The sequence below is a fragment of the Gobius niger genome (assembly GCF_951799975.1).
Source record: "Gobius niger genome assembly, chromosome: 21".
NCBI lineage: Eukaryota > Metazoa > Chordata > Actinopteri > Gobiiformes > Gobiidae > Gobius > Gobius niger.
Genome location: NC_136872.1, coordinates 3,121,537 through 3,145,249, shown reverse-complemented (window position 1 = coordinate 3,145,249; position 23,713 = coordinate 3,121,537). Strand labels below are relative to the sequence as shown.

Sequence of the window (23,713 nt, the reverse complement as noted above, 5' to 3'; positions counted from 1 at the left end):
GGGCCTGATGTTGCCTACCCCTGATTTAAAGGAACAGGCCACCGCTTTGAGATACGTACTGAGATATGTTCTGACCTGAGCTTAGACGAGTTGATACGTACCCGTCTGGTCTTGTGCCCGTGGCAGAGCTTGGTCGCTTCTAACTTCACCCCCGTTTGGAGCTTTTGCTGCGAGAAGCCAAATGCTAACAAGCTCAGGTAAGAACATATCTCGGTATGGAAAAACGGTGGCGTTGGCTGTGATTGGCTAAAATGAGGCTTGACCCACAAGTTTGTCCGCTCCCCAAACCACTCAAACTGTTATTGGCCCCGTCATATCGATCCGGGTCTCGCAGTTACGCCGTGCCTTTCTCAGTCGGTGAACACACTGGCGTAGTTCACCCCTTTCATCAGGTCTGGTCATGTTTTGCGGGCAGGGTTTAAAGGGCTAGGCGGGCCGCACTTAGTTTACTCACCGCAGGTTTGGCGTCTGCACAGACAGGCCACACCCATGTTCTGAGTGGGATCACGGTGTCGCTGGGCTCACGGGCAGAGAAGAACCGCCATTAAGACAAATATCACTTTGTGCTCACTGTGTAGCGCCAATATCTCACATGGAAGGTTTCTATTTTTGTTCAGGGTCAATACAACAGTTTTCGTTTTTTTCCATGACTAATACCACAGGGACACCATCCTGAGTGTCTTAGCAACGGAGAAAACAGGAAGCACATGTACTTTTTACACCGAAAGAACCTTGCTCTCACATATTTCTCATGATTTCTTGTTTTTTGTCAGTTAAAGGACAAGTCAGCGCTGGACCCAAAGAGAGGCTTATGAGTGTTTTAGTGATACTTTAGATCGATGAGTCACAGTTGCTTCGGTCCAAGCTCATTCCTTTACTTTTTTTTCCTGCTTCAGTTAACCCCAACCCTTTATTTGAGATGTTTTACTACTGTTTAACCCCTTACTTAACTCCCACCTGGACCGAGCACCTTTGTCTCCAGTTTGGCTTTACCCCAGTCCAAAAGCTTCTGGGAAAAGAGGTGTAAAAATAGCAACAAAACTGAGACGAAAACAATGACGGAAATGTGACAAAAAAAGTGAGAAAACATTGACAAAAAAGTGAAGGAAAATTGATGAAAAAGAGGCAAAAATGTCACAAGAAATTGACAAAAAAATTACAAAAATATGACAAAAATGTGATTAAAATTGGACCAAAATATGACAAAAAATGACCAAAATGTAACAAAAAAATGACCAAAATTTGATGAAAAATGGACGAAAAAATTACAAAAATATGACAAAAACATTTACAAAAATTTGAAAAAAATTACAAAAAATGTGACCAAAATGTGATAAAAAAATGTGACAAAAAATGACAAAAAAAAAAGACAAATAAAGTTACTAAAATGAGTTGAATACCCAACAAAAAAATGACGGAAAAATAATCTGACGACGTGAGGAGAAAGATCCTCTCGGTTCAGGCGGGAGTTAAGAGGTTAATACGTTTACACGGAAGAAGATTTGTCCCCGTTGTGTTGCCGTTACAGGAAGTCGGTTTGCTCGCGATCGTCAAGTCCCTGGCAAAGTTAGACACTTATTTAAAGGTACACTGCGTAACATTTTGGACTATACTGTTGCCATCAATACAAAACATGTTCCTAATGACCAGCTCCACACAGTACATGCTATTACTGCAGTGAGAAATCAAAGAATGGATTTGGATGGGAACCTAAACCTGTTTAAATCTCAAATTCGGCTGACTTTAGTCGACATCTCCATGGAAACGAGCTGGAGACGTACCCACTCCCGGTAAAGTTCTGTCATCTCTTAGGAGAGCTGAGCCGCTCACAGCAAAATCATGTTTGTTTGAGGTATTTTTCAATGCTGGAAATATCTGGCATAAAATAAAAGCTTGTATTTCAATGTTATTTTTGGGCTAAAATTCTACGCGGTGTGGCTTTAAGCAGATTTCTACTTTCTACTTTGAATAAAAGAAAGCGGCGCTTACTAACTCTCTGTCAAAAGATATTGGAGTGAGCAATTATGACTCTTTTGCCCGGACTTCTATCTCCTCCGGTCACAAGTCGAGTCAACTCTTCTTTTACGTGAGCTGGTTCAATCTTGTCTGGCCCGTCGTCTCAGGGCCTGTTTTTGACCCTTGCTACTGTTTTCGTCCTGTTCCAGTCCGAGGAATGCCCTCTCATGCTGTGTCAGATGTTCCCCATTAGTCACAAACGGGGCGACGAGTCAGCGCTGTTATCTGGGCGACAGTCTTTTCCTCCCCGGGGCTGCTGTGCACGCGCTCCCAGAGTTTCCATGCGCTCGTCATAGTCAAGACGCAGAGAGAGAGAGTGAAGGAGGAGAGGAGGGGGGGGGAGAGGAAGTGAGACCAGACGGCCATGACATCATCATCAGTAACAGTTTGCGAAGTGAGGGGCGAAGGGGGCGGGGGCAGCGGTAGCTCTGTGTGTATAAAAACACGTGCGGTTTTTGGCTCTGGACATATTTTGGACGAAGGAGCAAAGACGCACAGAGCTCACGCCTGAAGAGTTCACATCAGCCCAATCAAGGAACAAGGTAAGAGAGAGAGTTTTATTTGAATTATTCATCATATTTATCACTGGGACTTTAACACTTGATGACTACTTAACCACTACAATGAATAGTTCTTCACAAACTTGACTCATTCATTGTTAAGTAGTTATTAAGTGTCAGTCACACTCAACTAATGACTTGTTCATGATGAGTTAAGTGTGATTATCATTATTATTATCATTTATTAAGGCTAAATGAGGTGTTGTTATTATAAAGTCTTACCAAAATCATGTTATTATTCTAGTGCGATAAGAGCTGTCCGGATTCTTGACTTTCCTGCTTCAGTCACGGACACATGCAGTGTTTCCCCTCGGTTTACTGGTTTGACGGGGGGGGGGGTATGGTTACACGTGCACGCTGCCAGATAAAATAGCGTTTTTAGCAGATGTTATAATTTATAACGATTTATTGTTTGAATTTCTGTATGATACATAATTAATTCGGTTTAAGTAAAGCATTGTGATGATGTAGGAAACAATACTATGTTTGAGAATGTAATAGGCTACCATTATTTAATTTTCCCATGGGTGTTTGGATTTTCCTCATTCATGTTTAATATTTATCAGTGAGTTCCACAGTTTATGATCTAATAGGACACATGTGATAAGGCTGTGCTCTGCTTAAAACAAGAGGAGCCAAAATCTGCATTTAAGGCTCAATTCAGGACTTGCTACATAGTCTAACAGAGCTAACTCCAGTGACTTCATGTGAAACAGATGCTAACAGCTTCACCTAAACAGTTCAGGACTGGAGTTCGGACTGGATTGAACAGACAAACAAAAATGCATTCACGGAGCAGATTTGGTAAAGACTTTCGTTTGATCGGTGATTAGCGCTGCATAATAAAAGGCTATTTCCCCGAGAGGGCGGGGGGCACTGAGGGCCGCCCTGCCAGTATAATGGTAGGGGAAACACTGACATGTGTGGTGTTGTGCCCTTGAGCACGACAACGGGGAGTGTGAGTGTCTGGCCGTTGGCGCAGATTGGCCGCCACAGTGTGTGGAGCGGGTATACGATGGCTGACTGGAGCGCTTTGAGGAGCTTGTCCAGCTTGTAAAGCGCAATAAACGAGCCTTTAGTGTTAAAGAGGGGGTATTATGCTTTTTAAAATCACATAGCACCAGTCTATATCACACTACAATGATGACCAACCTTCTGTTGGTCTGTAAATGCAGTAAATTAGAAAAACTGCCTTGTATGAAATGTCTCTTTCAAAATGGCTGTAGTGAATGTCTTGAAATAGGCCTCTGTCTCTTTAAGAACCTCTGAGCCTTTCAGACACGCCCCCTCCACACGCTGTCTGTGGCATCAGTGGGGAGGGGGTTCTGCTGAGGAGCAGTGGTTGGTTACTCGGCTGGTGACGAAAGCTCGGAGGCGTCTCCAGGAGGTGGGGGCGTTCCTAGGAGGACTCAGGCAAACCTATCCCTAAAATGGCCGCCATCAGAGTTTTTACAGATTACTCAAAAATATGTGAATGTGCCAAGGCAACACTTCAGGCATGTTTTTAATGAGGGAATGACAGAATAACATGATGGAAAGCTTGAAAAAGTCGATTTTGCATAATACCCCCCCTTTAAGTAGAGCCGTGACCAGGTTGTTTCAGTGAGCGCTCTGATTCAGAAAAGGAATGTCCACAGTAGCTTCCAAACACAGTCACATGAATCATTTTTCATTTCCCCATAAACATCTGCAAATAGTCAAGTGCAAAGATGAAACTTGTGTCATCTTTGAGACTGTTAAACTGTCTGTCCGGGTGAACTCCACTTAAAAACCATAGTTGGCTACCATAGTATTTCACAGTGCAACATCTCACCTTCCTCTGTCCTCTGTGTATTTACTTATCCAAGTCAAAGCGAAACCACGCAGCATTCCACAGGGAAACTCTAGAGACATAGAGCAGTGCTTGTCCATTCATTACGGCGCGATTTTCAATCCGTCAAAGCTCAAATATATTCCGTAAATGATGGGGAACTTGGGGTTAACGTAACCTCTGAGCTCGGGGTGAAAAAGTTCTCTTTAAAGCCCTGATATCTTGAATTGAAGAGTTGATAGCCCGTGCTGGTTTCCTACTCCTGTCCCTGACGGGGCCTTTCTACAAAACATGCACAATAGGTGAATCGTCCAGCAGGTGATTCTAACAGCCTTGCTCTGCGGAGAGCTTTAAAGGACGGGTCGCCCCAGTGGCATTGAAGGACGGGTCAGAGTTGTTGTATAACGACAAATAAAGCAGTCCTTGTTCAAAACGACTTTAGTGATGACGTCGTCATATTTTAGACCTGGTTAAACCTTAGCTTAAAGGAACAGGCCGCCGTTTTTCCATACTGAGATATGTTCTTGCCTGAGCTTAGACGAGTTGATACGTACCTGTCTGGTCTTTGTGCGTGCCCAACTTCACCCCCACTTGGAGCTATAGGAATACATTGGGAGAGGCCAAATGCTAACGACATCTTTGGTCAGACAGGTACGCATCAACTCGTCTAAGCTCAGGTAAGAACATATCTCAGTGTGGAAAAACGGTGGCCTGTTCCTTTAAAGCAGGTTTTGACCTTGGACGTTACGTAGGTTTGATTTGTTTGTTTTCGGTGGTGACTGACAGGTTTGAGGCAAATATCGTAGAACGTGGCCTGGTTCATGCAGTCACATGTTGCATGGATAGAACACACAGATTCACACATAGCGGTAAATGGCAGATTTACAAACATGGCCGTGTTTCTTTGAATAAGTACTCGCACACATTGCATCAGTCCAGAGCGGTGGTTTTCCCATCAGCCCGCGAACCCGCGTGTAAACACACCCTGACGTCTGCGCTCTGCATGTTACCGGCACAGTGCGTTCTTCCACACTCCCCATGACTCCATCGCACTTACACCTCAAATACAAGAGACAAACGCTCCACAGACTAGTTTAAAATACACATAGCCATCACGGTCAGGTCAGTGTCTGAAAGTGGACGTCTTGCATAACACACAAACAAACTCAAACTAATGTCGATGTGAGGGAATAGACAGTGCGGAGTGAGAGGTTGGGCTTGTCAGGGTTTCGTATTTGCCTGGGCTGCCCCCTGCAGGCAGTGGTTTGAATGACACATTATAAAACTGCAGAGGAAATGGTTACAGTGATGAACACACTTGGCGCACCAGCCTGCACAGACTGGGCCCAGTGGTGGATCACAGACTGTAAAAACGGGATATTTTGCAGCACAATACATATCAATGGGCCCCTGTAATGATAAGTCAGGGATCATTTATTTGTGTATTGTTACTGTGAGCCGTGTATCGCTGTATCGTATCGAAACGTGAAGGACCCAGAGGATCCCGCCCTTAGCTTCATGACATCGTTGATCCTACTGCGACTGCTCCATCCTTTCTATGTGTTTTCTGCTCAGTGTAGAGTCTCTTTGTTTGAGCTTGATATATTTTGACACTTCCTCCCACAGATGTTACTTCACACCCCGGGTGGCCTCTGCGTGTGTTCAAACCCCCGAAGCGGTTTCAGACAAACGCGGCTCGTTCTGTTAGCGCAAGTGACCTCACTATTATCCTTGAAGACCACGCACTGTTTACGTCTGAAAGATCTCCCACAGCGCACAAACCGTCCTGTTTTGAATATGGTGTGTGAGGAGGCGAAAACAGAAGAGCCTCAGTCACAATCTCAATATTTTAAATGGACCTGATACAAGGTCTTTTTATAGACCTCGTACTAGTTTGGACTGGAGAAGTCAAGATAAAATCAGTTTCTACATGGACACATAGACGTTTTTAGGTGACGCAGAGAAACGGTGCAGTGATGACCTGTTGGTGCAAATGAATATTGGACATTTTACACAAATCTATCTACGGTGCATCATATTTTAGCGGCCAGGGTACCGAAAGAAAAAATCACCTTCATATTTCACATTGACTTTTCAAAAAATGAAAAAGGAAAAAAAAAAAAAAAAGGAAAGAAGCTAAACTTGCTACTTGCTGTTCCCCCTGATCAGGTGACTAGGATTATGGTTATGATAAGGGTTAGTTTCAGGGTTGGAGTCAGATTTAGGCTTAGCAGATGTGCAAATCCAATGAGTGACTGATTATTGACATGAGACCTTACGGCCTATGTGCCAGTGGGATATCTCATTTGAAAGCCAAGACTTTCTAAGTTTCTGAAACTATGTTGTCTAGATCTGTGTGAGTGAAACTTACATCACATGTGCCGTACCTAACCCTAATCACAACCCTAGCACTAAGATGGCAGGTGACAGGTTAAAAGCACGACACACGCTAATTAGCTATACGCTAACTCGACATACAACATAATATTAATATGAAGATTTATCTAAAACTTTATAAACCCCAAAGCTATCAACGCACTTCACCATATTTTCAAGTATTTAGTGTTTTCTGTCTTATAAAATATCCGCGCAATGTTTGGTACTTAGCATATAGGTGATTAGCACATAGCTAATTGGCTAGCTTATTTTTACTGCCGGCACCTGGCAAGCTCCTGTCGAGCTCCATATAGACTTCGGGAAATTCCACAGTTACCATGGAGATCTGCCATCTTTGCAGCTGTTAGCGTACATTTCCATTGACTAACATTAGCTAAAAACAGTATAACAAGTGGAGAAAAAAGCCATGGAACAACAACAAGTGTTTAAATGTGAACAATAACTCCAGTATTTTAACTTTTAAAATCCCCATTAGTTTACAATTGCTGCTAATCCCATAATGCTTAGCAATATGACGCTGTTGCCTGTGCTAATTTAGCCTCTGACTTCCTGGTTTGCGCGTTTGGTCTTTTTTTCTGTCACAAATGAAGTTTCCTCCACTACAAGAAAATAATTTGATTACCACAGCTTTAATTCACCGGGAGATAACCTCTTCTAAAGTAGCAGCCCAAACTAAAGGTTCTGCTTTTACTTACAAACTAATGCTAGCTTTAGCTTTATATAGCATGTTACGTTTTGGGTTAGCATCTCGATCTGCTACAGTGTGCCCACCTCTGACCCGCCTCTCCCCTCCAGGATGCTGTCACTGTGCGTTTGCCTGCTGCTGACCGCCGCCGGCCGCCTCTGCCTGGGCTCGCTGACGGACAAGCAGACGGACTTCGGCTTCAGGGTGTTCTCCCACCTGGCACGGGACCTGTCGGACCAGAGCGTGGTCTTCTCCCCCCACGGCGTCTCGGCGGTGCTGTCCCTGGCTCAGCTGGGGTCCGCCGGACACACCCGCAGAGCCCTGACCGCCGCCATGGGCTTCTCCCTGCAAGGTGCGCACCCAAAACGCCACTGTTATACTCATTATTTATAGACTCTGCAGGTGAATAGAGAAAAAAATAGACATTTGCTGTAGATCACATACCTAAATGGGAAAAAAAGGGCCATGGTTTTGGAATTTCTTCTTCAGTAGGCGACATCTATTTCTGCTCATGTGCAAAACCTTCATAAGACATGCCCCTTTGTGTGTAGGACCTTTAGTAAATATACTTTTTTGTTTTTCAATCTGACTTGTGTGGTCTCGCCTACATATGGGGGCCACATCTTTTATTTATAAAGATGTAGCGATAGACTCAACACAGCGGTCGTTGTCCCGGAACTAAAGCCTGTGCTGTTCCCTTCAGAGCGCGGCATGTCCCGGCAGCAGCGGCTCCTCCAGCGGGACCTGTCCTCTGAGCAGGGCGTGGACCTGGCCAGCGGCGTCCTGGTGGAGAGGAAGATGACCATAGAGAAAGGCTACAGGCGCGCTCTGGCCAAGGCCTTCCTCGCCCACCCTCACCAGGTGGACTTCAGCCAGCCGGAGCAGGCGCGCCACATCATCAACGCCTGGGTGGCAGACAACACTCACGGTGGGTCCATGAGGGCTTTCAAAAGCTCGTCTGTTAGGGTTGAATTCTGAATATGAGTTGGATGTTTATGCTTATTATGAACGCCATTAGCGTCAGAGACTCATCGCTTCAGCTACTCTTCCTCTTTTTAAAACGAGATAGAGATAGTTAAAGACCTTGTAACTTGGTTCACTGATCAAATGAAACGAACCGTGATTCTGAAATGGAAACTGTTGCGCGTGCAGGAGCCATCCCGGACTTCCTGGACAGCGGCGCCCTGAGCGAGGAGACCCGGCTGGTCATGCTGAATGCGCTGCACTTCCACGGGCTGTGGAAGGTCCCGTTCGACCCCCGGCTCACCCAGGAGAGGATGTTCCACTGCGCCAACGGGACCAGCACCCCGGTCAGCATGATGAGGCTGACCGACCGCTTCCAATACGGTAAAGAGAAAACATGTTACACCCCCATTCTAAGTGAACGGTCACAGTTTAGCATAGGCTACGTACGATGAGATAGCCTCATATCTGAACATGCCTTTGGGCCACCACTCGACTCAAAACAATCACGTACAGTTTACCTAAAATTGATTGATTTAATGTATATGTACTGGCCAGCTGAGGGGGAAGAAAGCTTCATCGGGTTCAATCGGGTTCATACAGATGTTCTGACACAGTTTATTGTCCATAAGAAGTGGCAAAACTAGCACTCCAAGCTAGCGATTGCATGTAGCATGAAGCTAGTGTTTTCCATTAGTTATGTATTTATGGGCTGTTGAACCACATTGCTCCTCTTCATGTCTCTCTATCTTTATTTAGTAGAAGATATAATCATAAAAGCCCAACATCAATGCTAATGCTTTTTGAGACGCTAACGCCAAATTTAAATGATTAGCTCAGTTTAACGCTAATCAATGATAAAAGCTAATGTCCAACTGGGGACAATGACGTCACATCTCGGGAAAACAAGCTCCCCAGTTCACATGAACATAAAGGCACTTTTCAAATAAAGATTCATCAGGTTTATAAGGAGTTGGCAAAATCAATGACTAAAAACAGACTTGCAGTAGTTTTGCAGGATCCTTCTTCTTCTACTTCTGCTGCTGAAGCTCCATGCAGAAGTATTTCATGGGCTTTGTGACTTAAACATGTTTAAAGCTGGTCTGTGTGTCGCTGTGCAGGGGAGTTTGTGACCGCCGGCGGAGTGGACTACGACGTGATCGAGGTCCCGTACGAGGGCGACTCGCTGAGCATGTTCCTGGTGTCCCCGTTCGAGTCCGACGTCCCGCTGAAGGTCCTGAGCACAGAGCTGACCAGCGCCACCCTGAGGAGGTGGAGCCAAGGGCTGCGGAGCGTCAAGAAGCAGCTGGCCATCCCCAGGTAACGTCAGGACCGCGGGATCTGGCCGGGGCTGGGTCGGTAAAAGCCGAACACTCATCAGTTGCTCTTGTGTTGCCAGGTTCGCTCTGGAGTCAGACCTGGACATGAAGAAGGTGCTCATTGACATGGGGCTGGGGAACATGTTCAACCTGGCGACGGCAGACTTCACACGCATCACCAGTGAGTTTGTTTGTGTTCGGAGTAACGACAGTGCTTCTCAGACACAGTCACGGAACATTGTTGTCAAGGGTTTTCAGGCTCTGTTGATTCGGCCATGGGTCTACAACCGTCTGGGTTCAAAGAGACCGCTCTGCTCCCAAATTCTATATTCTTGTCGGTACAAGAGCTCACAGAGGCAGCGGTGATCCAAGAAAAGAGCATTTATTTAAGACCGTGGCAAAAACAAACGTTCACCAATTCAGAGAGGCGACATGCTGCTTTTCTTTCCCATATCTCTCTCAAGCTCCAAACAGGAATCCACAGAGCGTTGTGTAGTTGTTACAGCCCTTGCTATGTAGACAAAACAATGCACAAGTATCATTCTTGGCCGGCTGCTGCTGCTCATATCTGATTGTACAAGGTTGACAGTGTCTGGGTCAAATTAACCTTAGCTTTATTCAACATAACAAGGTTCAAAACTAAATGACTGCCTTTCGCCGTGTTGTTCATTTTCAAAAGTGTTTCTTGTCTTGTCGGTAAATGTTGCACCGCCTTTCTCACGGCAATAGTAAGGCCCACCGGTGATGCAGATACAAATGGCCATGAGTGGCGCACATTGGATTCTGCTGAGATTGTGAACTCACAGATATAGTAGTGCCTTGAGAAACCAGCTGCAGGCAAGATAAGAACAGTTTAGACTAAGTTTGGGCCTGCGTCAGACCAGTTTAGACTTTGGCTAGTCCTTGTTTAGTCCTCATTTAGTCTGTTTCATGTGAATGTGACTATTACACAAGAATTCACTGAGGTCTAAACTCGGACTGTCGTCAAATAGACGTGAGCCAAACCACTTAGATTGGCTCATCTACTAAAGTCCTTCTTCACGAGCTCATATTAAAACTGTATCAATATTTGACCCTATTTCTGTTCCTCCTCTTTCAGCCGATGAGAGACTTTGCGTATCCAAGGTTCTGCAGAAAGTAACGATAGAAGTCAATGAGCACGGGACCAAAGGAGCGGCTGCATCGGGTGAGTCACCAAAGCACCATCAGTCACTTCAGACAGGCCAGATCCAGACAGACAGACCGACGGTTTATTGAGAAGATAAACGTTCATGTGCTGATGATGTCACGGGGTCGAGGGTTCATAATGAATGTCCTGATGACTTTTCTGGACGAGGAGAAAAGCAACCAGCAGCTTTACTTCGCTCACGTTCTGTCTCCTTTGCACTCCCAGCTGCCGTGATGTTCTCTCGGATGGCCGTGGAGGAGATCACTCTGGACCGGCCGTTCATCTTCCTGGTCCGGCACAAGCACACAGGTACGGAGCAGATTTCGGGCCTTGGGAAAATTGACCTTTCGCAAAAGCCCCGCCCCCTTAGCCAATGTTTTTGCTAGCTGCAGCAAGAAGTAGAGTTTATCACGTGTCATATCAGAGGAAAAGGCTGTGCAAGTGGCTCCTTTTTTGGCGCAATAACTGCTATGTTCTCCAACCCGGGGTTCAGGTGTCACTCACGTTCTAACTGATACACTAGGAATCCATTAGACTTGCAATTCATGTCAGAATTCAGTTCACAGTGGACAACTTAAACGGCTCCAGGTGCATTTCAGAGATGACCTGGGGAAATAGGCTCAATTTATCTCAGGCTTCATTTTCAAGAGATTCAAGAGAATTGTCAACAAATACCACTATAAATAAATATGTTCTATGTGGTTTGAATGGAACACCGCAGTGGTTGCTATGAAAGGTATGCAGATGATGTCACAGCTTGGCAACATCAGGCAACTGAAGCCAGATGATTGTCAAATAATGTGGAGTTATTGAAGTACGTTGTCTGCTTATCCTCGGTATGCAACTAAAAAAAGGTTTAGAAGCCCTGGTCCAAACAGCATTACGGCCTTCCCCTGACCTCTCTTTGTGCCCCCGCAGGAGCCGTCCTGTTCATGGGTCAGTTCAACCAGCCTCAGCCCTGACTCCGACGGTGACGCGTGGCTGTGACCGCTCCACTCCGCCAACTGTACGAGCATCAACACACTCCGCACACGGGCTGTTGGAAGAGCCCAGATTCTGCCAAACTGACTGGAGGTTCTGACCGTGTTGCACCCATCGCACTCTGTTCCATCCTCCTAATGTCATTTTGATCATTTCCGTGCTCAAATTGCCTCCATTACATCGTGTCTCGTTCGCAGCGTTTAACTAAGGTCTTCGAAAGCACTTTTTAAAGCCAGGGTTCTGCAGAATCTCGGACTGTTTTCATGTAAATTCGTCGACGTTGTTATGACATTGTTTTCATGTGTGCACCTGGGAAAGTGCAGTCTCTCTTATATTTAAAACTTATTTTATTTGTGAATGAACTTTTTGTAATTGTTGTTGATTTTTATGAACTGATATTTGTATATTTGCAGTATTTATTTTGCATTAAAATATTTTTTTAATAAAAAGACTCAAGGATTCTTTTTTTTTTTTTTTTCTTCAACTACAAACAGCAGTGGGTTTCGGGCTGGGCTGGCAAAAATAAAACACAAAGTTATAAGATGTATCCAAAACCTTTATACATCAAAAGTCTATGAAAAAATCCTTGCACCACATTTTTAAGTCAAAGGTATTTTTTCTTCCTACTCGTAAATGGCTCCATCTAGTGGACAACTCTAGAGCCGCGGGCCTAAGTCATTTCAAAAACATTTCTCTTTCTCTATCATTTTAAAATGCTGATTTATTCGCTAAAGCAAATGTTGAAATATTAACCTCTTAACCCCCACCTGAACCGAGCACATTTTCTCCAGTTTAGCATCACCCAAATCTAAAAGTTTCTTGAAAAAAAAGCGTCAAAATAGCGTGAGAAAAAAAGAGCAAAGAAATGTAACCAAAAAAAAGCCACAAAAGAGACACAAAAAGGTAACCCCCCCCCCCCCCAAAAAAAGTGACAAAAATGCATCAAAAATGTGTCAAAAAAAGATAAGCTTTTAAATATGAGTAAAGTTGAAATGGAGAAAATGCACTTGATTAAGAGGATCAGTGTTAATTTTGACAACATATTTTATTTTAGTTTTAGTCTTTTGACTAAAATGTAAATTAATTTTAGTCGAGATTTAGTCTAAAACATCTTTTCATTTTTAGTCTAGTTTTAGTCGACTAAAATTGCTTGTCAATTTAGTCGACTAAATTTAAGACTAATTTAGTCGGCTTTGCTTTTATAATATGTGTCATAATCATATTTAATAAAGCTCTTCTGCTTTATGGAGCTGCTTCCACATGAACAAAGCTCAGAGCTGATCCTTTGGCAGAGAATTTACATGATATGAGGCTCTTTCAGACTATGAATAGAAGTTTGGATGATTTTAGTCTCTTCTTTTCATTTTTCTTTAGTCTTATTGTAGTCGACTAAAACATCTGGACATTTTAGTCATAGTTTTAGTCTCATGAAAAATTTTTAATTTAGTTTTAGTCCAATTTTAGTCGTCAAAAATATCACTTTGACTAAAATTAAGACTAAATATTTTAGTCGACGAAATTAACACTGAAGAGGATTAACCATCTGAGTGTTTAGTCGCGTCATACTTTCTTTTCCCAGATTAAAGTTTCTCGGTATAGATACAGGGGTGCCCAAAGTGGGGCCCGCGGGCCGAAACAATTCTGTTGGCCCGCTAGAGAGTGACCTACTTTTGCGCTGAGTGTGGTTAATACTAACTCTCTTCCATTCCTTCTCAATGGTAAATATGGATGCAGTACACTTTGTGACCACCAGCGTCAAATTGGGGGCGCTGTTTCACTCCTTTCACAACGTAAAAGGAAACACTGTTGAGGTGTCTTGATATTTCTCAATTACAGAGCGCTGTAGCATCAACTTTCACAGTTTTCCAACTTTTATTGCAAAGGTTGTAACATCGACAACAGTATATGTTTAAAATTGACTTATAAAAGAATTGATGCTGAACTGACACTTTCAAAATAATCTAATGTGGCATTTTCTTTGAGTGAACGAATGAGGTATGGGTAAAGTCACTGTTTTAGCTGTAGATACAGGTGTTTGTTTTTTTTGCACTAGTTGCCATAGTTGCCATTTGTTTTAATATAGCATGTTAGATAGCCAACATTTGCATTTGATTCTATTGGAAATAAAAAGTAAATAAAATAAAGTAACTTTGTAATGCGCAGTTATATGTGTTTTTCGTGCTTGACATCGCCGTGTTTGGCCCGCGACTCACAGGCACTTTTTAATTTTGGCCCTCGGAGGTAAAAAGTTTGGGCACCCCCCGTTTAGAAGATAGAAACCCTGAAAAGATATCGTTGTCTGCAGTGTCCTAACAGCAGATGGCGGCCCCGCGCACTCTTGCTCCCTTGAAGCATCTACGACAAGCCCGCGAAGAAGTCCGCCGGTCTGCGCATGCTCAGTTGTGTCCCGTCCGTCCACAGTTTCCGTATCTGTTACCGACATGGGCCCGTGGGATTAAACGCGAATTAAACACCGGCACCGCTTTCATTTTCATCCGCCACGGCTTTGGTCACTCTCGGAGGTGTCCTCGGTCCTCCGTGTGGGCAGACATAATGGTACGAAGTGTTTTTCTCGTTACAGCCCGATGCTTGCTAACAGTTAAGCTAGCTGCATCTGGAAGGTGAACCGTTCCAGGAAGTGCCCACCTGCGTTCGTCCACCTGAGCGGTTTACAGGCCCGTCACCGCAAACCGGGGCCAGGTCAGGGCAGAACTGACCACGTTTCGTTCAGAATAAATCCTCACATGTCCGGTGTCGGGTTTGAGTTAGCCTCGGAGCACAGATTAGCAAAGCCGACAGTGCTGATTTAAACAGTGCTTTACTTATTCGTGGGTGTTTACCTCTAAACCCCCACCTGAACCGAGCCCATTTACTGCAGTACAGCTTTACCCAAATCTAAACTGCTATCGTAACGCCTCATTTGAAAGCTAAGACCTACAAAACTGTTCTAAACACTCCTTTTCCTCGCATTGTTGCTGCATTGTGGTCAACATTTCGTCCACTTTTCGTCACATTTTTTGTCGCTCTTCTGTTGCGTTTCCATCCTCGTCTTGGTCTGATTTGTGTTGCTTTTTTGACACTTTTTTCAAGAAGCTTAAGAGGTTAAATGAAGGTGGGGGCAGGTAATATGTCTATGCGTGGTGTGGTTGGCTGAATATACTTATGTAAATGATAGATAAATATTCTTTTGGATATTTTATATTATAACACTTCCATCTGAAAGAAGCGGTTTCATGACGTCAGATTAAATTCTGGCTTCTGTGACTTTTGTCAATCACAACAGGAAACTATTATGTATTTGATCTATCACTGTACTACTTCTGTACTCTTATAGTGTCTGAAGTCGTATATGATGGCGATACTCACCCATATACCTTTCTATCAAAACCAACAGTTCTGCGAAGTTTGAAACAGAAACATGTTTTATTGATATATTTGGTCGGGACAGTGCATGTTAATGAATATACATGGGTCTTGTGCATGTAAACACGCCAAGCCGGATGTAGCCTTGAGCTAATTTTGATCCGTCATCCCCCATGCAAACTCCACACAGAAAGGCCCCGTCCAGGTTGGGATCGAACCCGGTGTAACAGGCCAAATTAACCCCCGCCCATATTAAACCCGGGGTATATTATGGCCTAGGCCAAACTATACCCGGGGTATATTATGGCCTAGGCCAAACTACACCCGGGGGTATAAAATAGCCTTGGCTAGACTATACCCCCCTGGGCCAGAATATACCCCTCTAACTTTTCACAATCTGAACAGATGTTTATTTGCTTTATTTGGTCGGGACAGTGCATGTTAATGATCGCGCCTCACCGGATTGTAGCCTGGGGCTCAAAGTGGTTATTTAAAAAAAAAAATATATATATTTATTTTTATTTTTATTCATTTATTTATTTATTATTATTATTATTATTATTATTATTATTATTATTATTATTAAGGAGAACAAAAAAATGCATGACCGTTTTCAGAGATATTGTGATAAAAATACAATTTACATAGATTTGACATTTGAAATGTGAACATGTAGCTATTGGTAATAACATAATATACCCCGGGGTATATTATGGCCTAGGCTATTTTATACCCGGGGTATGAAATGGCCTAGGCCCCTTTAACCCCGGGTGTAGTCCAGATGGGGGGTACACTCTGGCCTGTTACACTGGGACCTTCGAGCTGTGAAGCACGAGCGCCGACCGCTGTACTACCGAGCCTACATTTCCCTTTTGGTTCAGACCCTTTTACAAGTTGGAAAAATATTCACAAAACTAAGGGGGCTCAAATGAAACCAAATGGACATGATTTTTTGTCCGGTACCAGCTTACCAAACTTTTTCTTTTAATGCATAGATCAGGACGCATTGAAATGTACTCACAAAGTCACAAATGACAAAAACATAAAAGACAAACAAACAAGAGGAAAACTATGTGTCCATGTATATGTCTGTATAAGTATGGTAATACTGATGGTACTATATGGGGCAGTATCAGATGGCAGCGATTATCTTCAGCTTCATGAGACACACAGACATCTACTACTACTAATACTAGCACCAGCAAGTGCCCAGACCTACCTGGCTCATATTAACTGTATCAGTGATATTTGCACAAAATGGTTGTGCCTTGCTTTAATTCTTATAATGATCTATTTGTATTTTCTATCATGAAGAACAATTTTCCGTGGAACTCTGGAGGATTGTAGGTTTCATCCTGGAGAGTAGTTTGAAGGTTAGAGTGACTTTGTCTGTTTTTGTGTGGTGCAGATGCGTTTCATGCTGCTGTTCAGCCGCCAGGGGAAGCTGCGCTTACAGAAGTGGTACATGGCCACGGCCGAGCGGGAGAAGAAGAAGATGGTGCGGGAGCTCATGCAGATCGTTCTGGCCCGGAAACCAAAGATGTGCAGCTTCCTGGAGTGGAGGGACCTCAAGATTGTATACAAGAGGTAAACACTAGACCTTCTCGCTTCTCTCCTCACTTTCTCCTCTCTTTCCCCTCTCTCTCTCCTCTCTCCCCCTCTTTTCTCTTTCTCCTCTCTCTCGTCTCTCTCCCCACTCTCTGCCCCATTTCTCCTCACTCTCCTGTTTCTTCTCCCCCTCTATTTCTCTTCTTCCCTCTCTCTCTTCTCTCCTCTCTCTCTCTCCTCTTCTCTCTCTTTCTCCTCTCTCTCTCTCTCTCTCCTCTTTCTTCTCTCCTCACTATCCCGTCTCCCACCTGTCTCTCTTTCTCCTCTTTCTTCTCTCCTCACTATCCCGTTTCCCACCTGTCTCTCTCTCTTTCTCCTCTTTCTTCTCTCCTCACTATCCCGTCTCCTCCCCGTCTCTCTCTCGTCTCCCCTCTCAGCCCATATTTCTCCTCACTCTCCTCTCTTTCTTCTCCCCCTCTATTTCTCTTCTCCCCTCTCGCCCTTCTCTCCTGGCTCTCTCATCCCTCGCTTCTCTTTCTCCTCTCATCTCCCCTCACTTTTCCCTCTCTCTCCCTCTCTCTGCCCCCTATTTCTCCTCACTCTCGTCTTTCTTCTCCCCTCTATTTCTCTTCTCCCCTCTCGCTCTTCTCTCCTTTTTCTTCTCTCCTCACTTTCCCCTCTGTCCCCTCTCTCCTTTTTCTCCTCTTTCATCTCTCCCCTCTTTTTCTCCTCTCAATCTTTTCTCTCCCCTTTCTTTCCTCACTTTCCCCTCTCTTCTTTCTCCCCTCTCCTTCTCCTCTCTCTCCTCTTTTCTCTCTCCCCTTTCTCTCTTCTCCATCTCTCCCCTCTCTACCTCCTCTCATCTCTCGCTTCTTTTTCTCCTCTCTCTCTCCTCATCTCTTGCCTCTCTCTTCTCACTTTTCCCCCTCTCTCTTCTCTCCTCACTTTTCCCTCTCTCTCCCCTCTCTCTCTTCTCTCCTCACTTTTCCCTCTCTCTCCCCTCTGTCTCTTCTCTCCTCACTTTTCCCTCTCTGCCCTCCTCCTCTTTCTCCTCCCTCTCCTCTTTCATCTCTCCCATCTTTTTCTCCTCTTACTCTCCTCTCTTCTCCCCTCTTGCTCATTTCTCCTCTCTCTTCTTTTCTCTCTCCCCTTTCTTTCCTCAGTTTCCCCTCTCCCCTCTCTTTCTCCTCTCTCTCCTCTTTTCTCTCTCTCCTCTTTTCTCTCTCTCCCCTTTTCTCTCCCCTTTCTATCTTCTCTCTCTCTACCTCCTTTCATCTCTCGCTTCTTTTTTCCTGTCTCTCGCCTCTCTCTCTTCTCTCCTCACTTTTCCCTCTCTCTCCCCTCTCTCTCTTCTCTCCTCACTTTTCCCTCTCTCTCCCCTCTCTCTCTAAACTAGTTTAAAAAGCATAAAAGCAGCATCATGTAAAATGTCCATTATATTCTCATTTTAGTCGATTTTGATACGCTTAACTGTGTGTGTAGGTATGCCAGTTTATACTTCTGCTGTGCGATAGAAGAACAGGACAATGAGCTCATCACGTTGGAGGTCATCCATCGCTTTGTGGAGCTTCTAGACAAATACTTTGGCAGCGTAAGTCCTTTCTCCTCTCCGCACGCGTTCGAAAAGCTTCCGTTGTCGTAGTCCTCTCACTTGTGCTGCGTTGTCACTGCGCAGGTGTGCGAACTAGACATCATCTTTAACTTTGAGAAGGCCTACTTTATCCTGGACGAGTTCCTGATGGGAGGAGAGATCCAGGATACTTCCAAGAAAAGTGTCCTCAAAGCCATCGAGCAGGCCGATCTTCTACAGGAGGTACAAACATAACCAACAAACCCAACATAAAATCTCATATCAGTTGAAAACATAGCTGTGTTTCCTGTTGGCGGAGCCCATCGTTAGTCTAATCACTTTGGGATGGTTTCTGTTCTCTCGCATTAGTGAGATTTGGTGAGATTAGTGAGTTGGTTGTGAAGCTATTTTTGCTTAGTTTTACCGTGTGCGCAACCTACATAAACATTTATCCGTGACTTTACAGTGAAAGACTTATTCCCGCAAGATAAATGAATTTGGCTAACAAGTAAACAAGAGGAAGTTCACAGTCAAATCACACAGCATGCATGCGCAGTGCGCCCTCTGCTGGTTAAATGCTGCGACGTCACCATTCAGCCAACTGAACCACTTTGATTACGGATGTCCCGATCCACTGTTTTGATCAGATTTTTTAAAGAGGGGGTATTCTGCTTTTTTCAGTCACATGGCACCAGTCTATATCACACTACACTGATGACCAAACCTTCTGTTGGTCTGTAAATGCAGTAAATTAGAATAACTGCCTTGTATAAAATGTCTCTCTCAAAATGGCTGTAGTGAATGTCTTGAAATAGGCCTCTGTCTCTTTAAGAACCTCTGACTCTTTCCGACACGCCCCCTCCACACGCTGTCTGTGGCATCAGTGGGGAGGGGGTTCTGCTGAGGAGCAGTGGTTGGTTACTCGGCTGGTGACGAAAGCTCGGAGGCGTCTCCAGGAGGTGGGGGCGTTCCTAGGAGGACTCAGGCAAAGCTATCCCTAAAATGGCCGCCATCAGAGTTTTTACAGATGACTCAAAAATACGTGAATGTGCCAAGGCAACACTTCAGGCATGTTTTTAATGAGGGAATGACAAAATAACATGATGTAAAGCTTGAAAAAGTCGATTTTGCATAATACCCCCCCTTTAAGACTTCACGCTGGCCTACACTGATCCGATCCATTACTTTCTTATATTTTTATACAATGTATCAGGGGTCTCAACCGGGGGGTCGGGACCCCCAAGGGGGTCGTGAGACAAATTTGGGGGGGTCGCCAGAGCATGTAGATAAAAATATATATTTTAATATTATTATTATGGTATTGTATCATGCATGCTATTTTACCAGGGTGCTATTATTTGTTCTAAATTTGATTAATTTGATTTTAGCCATTGTTTTGTCTTTGTTTGTTTAGAATATAGGTTTATGTCTGCTTTTTCCATGGTCTGACCCAGGCTGGGGTTACAATCCTAATGAACTGTTATAATGGGGGTCACGGCTCAAAAAGGTTGAGAACCACTGCAATGCAACATGTTTTTTGTAAACAGGATTCCAATGACCCCTCCCCAGCACTGCTTAAAAGCCTGTCTCCCAAAAGACCCTTTGTGTGACCCATGTGACAACGCTGGGCTGGGTTTCATATTTGTAACCACGCTGGTTTTTGTGTAGCAGGACTAAAAAGTCTAAGTCTTTGATTGACTGGCTCTGGTGCACTGTGGAGGCTCAGAGCCGCACCACGCAGGGCGGGACATCCCGTCTTTTTGTCATGCTCTGTAGGAGCCGTGCTATTTTCACATGGGCCACATGGGCTCATGACCATGAATGGGGCTGAATGGCCGACCATCGATCTTCTGTAAGTTATATCTATGGTGAATGTCCTCTTTGTTGATAAAAGTCCTTGGACAAACAGAACTGCTGCAGCATTTGCCTGATCCACCAACGACGGCCTCAAAGTTAGGTCTCACAGACCTGTGTGAACCTGCTGTAAAATGAGAAGGATAGATTCTATAGGAAAAGTGCATATTAATAAACTTATTCATATTTGAACATTTGGAGTTCATTTTCTGGATAATACTTTGCTTTTGTTTAAATGTGAAATATTTTGATGCATGCTATAATATACTAATGGCTTGATTATGTATTGCCTTTTGTAAGCTTCATCTGGTCCACACTTTGGTGCTCATACGCTGCACTTGTAGCCACAGCTGCCTCTACACCGACCTCACTCACCCAGGGCACATTTTGGGTTGGCTGGTCCACCAGAACATAATTTGGGTGTTCCATTACCATCTGCCATTTTCTATTTCAGTTCATGTTAAAGATACATTTTGAACTATGACAGATAAGGATATAGTCTGCATTCTTCTGTTGTTATGCTATGACTTATCACATAGATACAAAAACAATATTATAGCAACTACTTACACTTAGCTCTTTTCTTATTACACGACAAAGATCTGCCACTATGGAAAGTATTTAGTGACACCCAGTCAATTCGGTGCCACTCCAGATCCATGGACTCTGAAGGGCAGAACCTCAGTATCTACGGCTGGTGCAGTCGGGCTTCAGATGGTGTTAAAATGGTGGCTGAGTTGGCGTGTGTTTGTCTGCAGGAGGATGAGTCACCCCGCAGCGTGCTGGAGGAGATGGGTCTGGCATAGAGCACTGCAGCGCACACGCAGTCATGGAGCCAGTGCCAGAAACAGGCTGCACCTCAAATCAGGACTGCGTGCGCCCGTCCAGCTCTACGGACTCAACCCAGAGACGCCCAGACTCTTTCTTATGTGGGATGTGGAGTTTTCATCTTTGAATGTACACACTGTCAAGGCCTCCCCCAACGGTCGTTATTATCCTGCTTATCGAGGACTTCAGCCTTTCACTGGAGGAGCTTCTTCACACTTCTTCACACGTAAACTGGTTATCAGAGCCCGATCCGCCCAAGCCCCTGGCCCCTGACCGCTGCCCTGAGCTGGGGTCAAACCAGTGCATAGAAAGTCTCACCGTTCAGACAGGAGATCACATACAGGTCGCGTTTGATAGTATAGGATTATGAACGTCTAGGGCTGGGTCCCGTTCCAATTTTTATCGATACCAGTACTTAAACAATATTTGGTTTTATCAGAAAACCAGAAAACATGTGTGATGGTCTCTAATGTCAAGGAATGTGTGAAAATGGGGGGAAATTGTGCAAAATATTAGTAATAAAAATGGACAAATATGAGGGGGAAAATGTAGGCAAATATTGGCCACATTTTTGGAGAAAAAATGGTAAAGAAAAAATGAAATGGGGGAGGGGTGGGAAATCATTTTTTGAGCTGAAACAGCCCAAGTCGCTTAGACAAGTTGATGCGTCATACCTGTCTGGTCTTTTGTGCCTCTGGAAGAGCTTGCTCACGTCTAACTTCACCCCCGTTTGGAGCCATAGGAATACATTGGGAGAGGCCAAATGCTAACAACATCTGTGGTCGTTTTGCATGACTGAGGGCACGCACAAAGACCAGACGGGCACGTATCAACTCGTCTAAGCTCAGGCAAGAACATATCTCAGTATGGAAAAACAGTGGCCTGTTCCTTTAACGCTGCCCCTGCACCGACAGCAAAACTGGGGTCTAAAGAGTTATTTTTTGTTACCTGCTTTTGATGCTTACTTTTTTTCGATACTGGCATCGTTTAACGGTACCCAGCCCTCGTCCTGACCCACCAGTTTGGGACCACTGCTCTCAGAGATGCTCCTGGTTCGAGTCCCCCGAGTCTCATCTCTATTTACGAAGGGGAATCCAAAAACATATGGATTCTCCCTGTTTGCCGTCATAAACAAAGGCCTTACTTTTGGTCTGAAGGCCCGTCCTGTGAGCGTGTGATGTGTGTGTCTCTGCGGCCGATGCGCTCTCTCTCTCTCCCCCTCTGCCCGGCGGGGAAACGTCCCGACTCGCGCCGCTTTGAAAGCACTTTAAACCCCGCAGAGCAGCCGCCAGGGCCACTGTCCGCAAGCGGAGAAACAAGCGGCTGGGTCTTGTCTGTCAGAGGGGTGTGAATGTGGGGGCGAGGGACCTGTCATGATGGATTAGATTTTATATATTTGTGATAAAACGGAATTGGTTTGTGAGAAGATATGAGAGGTGTCCTCAACTCAAGACAAGGCCCAGACCAGTTGACAACTTTGAACACTTTTGTTATTCCGACCATGGCAAGCCTTAATCTTGAAAGGAGACATACAAGTCAGGGATGGGAATTGATACTTTGGCCTAATTTCAGGATTTAACGCCTTGTTCTTTTGTTTGTGTAAACACTATTAGACTATTATAATACTTGTACTCAATCTGGTACTGAGTTTAACGTCCTTTCTGTGGGCGGGTAAACACAATCCCACAGGCATCACCGTCGGATGAAAGGATTTTAAACCACAAGATTAAATTATGGCAGGTTTGTGGACCTTGCAAATGATAATGTGACTTGACTTATTCCTAAAGGTGATCACAGTGTCTAAATTAGGGAGTTACTGGTGGATAATCACCGACATGTTCAAAACTTTCTGTGGGATGACACGTCTGTGTTCTGAAAGGTTGGTAGGCTTTGACTTATAGCTAAATGCTAACGGTAAATAATATTTATAATCCAAATATATAACTAAATAAGTCAAATTAAACTAAAGTCTACTAACTAAAGTCAGGTTAGTTTTCATTCGTATCGTTTTACTGTTTTAACTTGAATTCTGCTTTGAGTTAGCATTAGCTTCAAAACATAACCCCTGCCTGGATGAGCACAGACGTGTCCTTCAGTGACATACCTGTCAAGTTTTGGATTTGAAAATAACCCCCACCACAACTAGGGGTGGGATCCTCGGGGTACCTCACGATTCGATACGATACGCGATACATGGCTCACGATAATGATACGCTGATACTGCGATAATTGATATATTGCACAAAAAAACCTACAACAATCACGATTTAAAAAAAAACAACTGTCACCATTATTTTAACTTACTACATGTTATTCATAATCTACATTTCTTTTCATGTGCTTTGTACCACTTCCACACACAAATGGGTCTGTAGATCTGTCAGTGACTTCATTTACGTTTAAATAAACAAGAAACCGCAGTCCCATTTAAAAAGTAATTGATCAATCCCAAATTAATCTTCTTTATAATTATGAAAACTATCATGAAATGTTTCGTTGCTCATTAACGTCATCAAAAGTATCTATCGGAATAAAAAGTATCGTATCGTTCCACAGAATATCGCAATAAATCAGAAAATCGATATATTGTCACACTCCTAACCACAACCGAGCTCCACGCCTGATACGATTGGTTCCAGGCCAAAACGGGG

The 23,713-nt window shown here is 44.1% G+C and overlaps 2 protein-coding genes across 2 annotated transcripts; both read left to right on the top strand.

Annotated features, from left to right (window-relative positions):
• The first annotated feature begins 2,506 nt into the window (after positions 1 to 2,506).
• On the top strand, positions 2,507 to 12,168 carry serpine1 (serpin peptidase inhibitor, clade E (nexin, plasminogen activator inhibitor type 1), member 1). The gene is made up of 9 exons (XM_079579639.1): positions 2,507 to 2,558; positions 7,579 to 7,820; positions 8,172 to 8,396; positions 8,621 to 8,815; positions 9,553 to 9,751; positions 9,831 to 9,931; positions 10,850 to 10,936; positions 11,144 to 11,227; positions 11,837 to 12,168. The coding sequence occupies exons 2-9, from the start codon at positions 7,580 to 7,582 to the stop codon at positions 11,878 to 11,880; spliced, it is 1,176 nt and encodes a 391-aa protein (XP_079435765.1). The 5' UTR covers positions 2,507 to 2,558; position 7,579; the 3' UTR covers positions 11,881 to 12,168.
• Positions 12,169 to 14,301: 2,133 nt separating this feature from the next.
• Positions 14,302 to 21,370, top strand: ap1s1 (adaptor related protein complex 1 subunit sigma 1). Its single transcript, XM_079580686.1, has 5 exons — positions 14,302 to 14,455; positions 16,671 to 16,849; positions 18,293 to 18,401; positions 18,486 to 18,623; positions 20,993 to 21,370. Exons 1-5 carry the CDS (start codon positions 14,453 to 14,455, stop codon positions 21,038 to 21,040), a joined length of 477 nt encoding a protein of 158 aa, XP_079436812.1. The 5' UTR covers positions 14,302 to 14,452; the 3' UTR covers positions 21,041 to 21,370.
• The last annotated feature ends 2,343 nt before the right edge of the window (positions 21,371 to 23,713 follow it).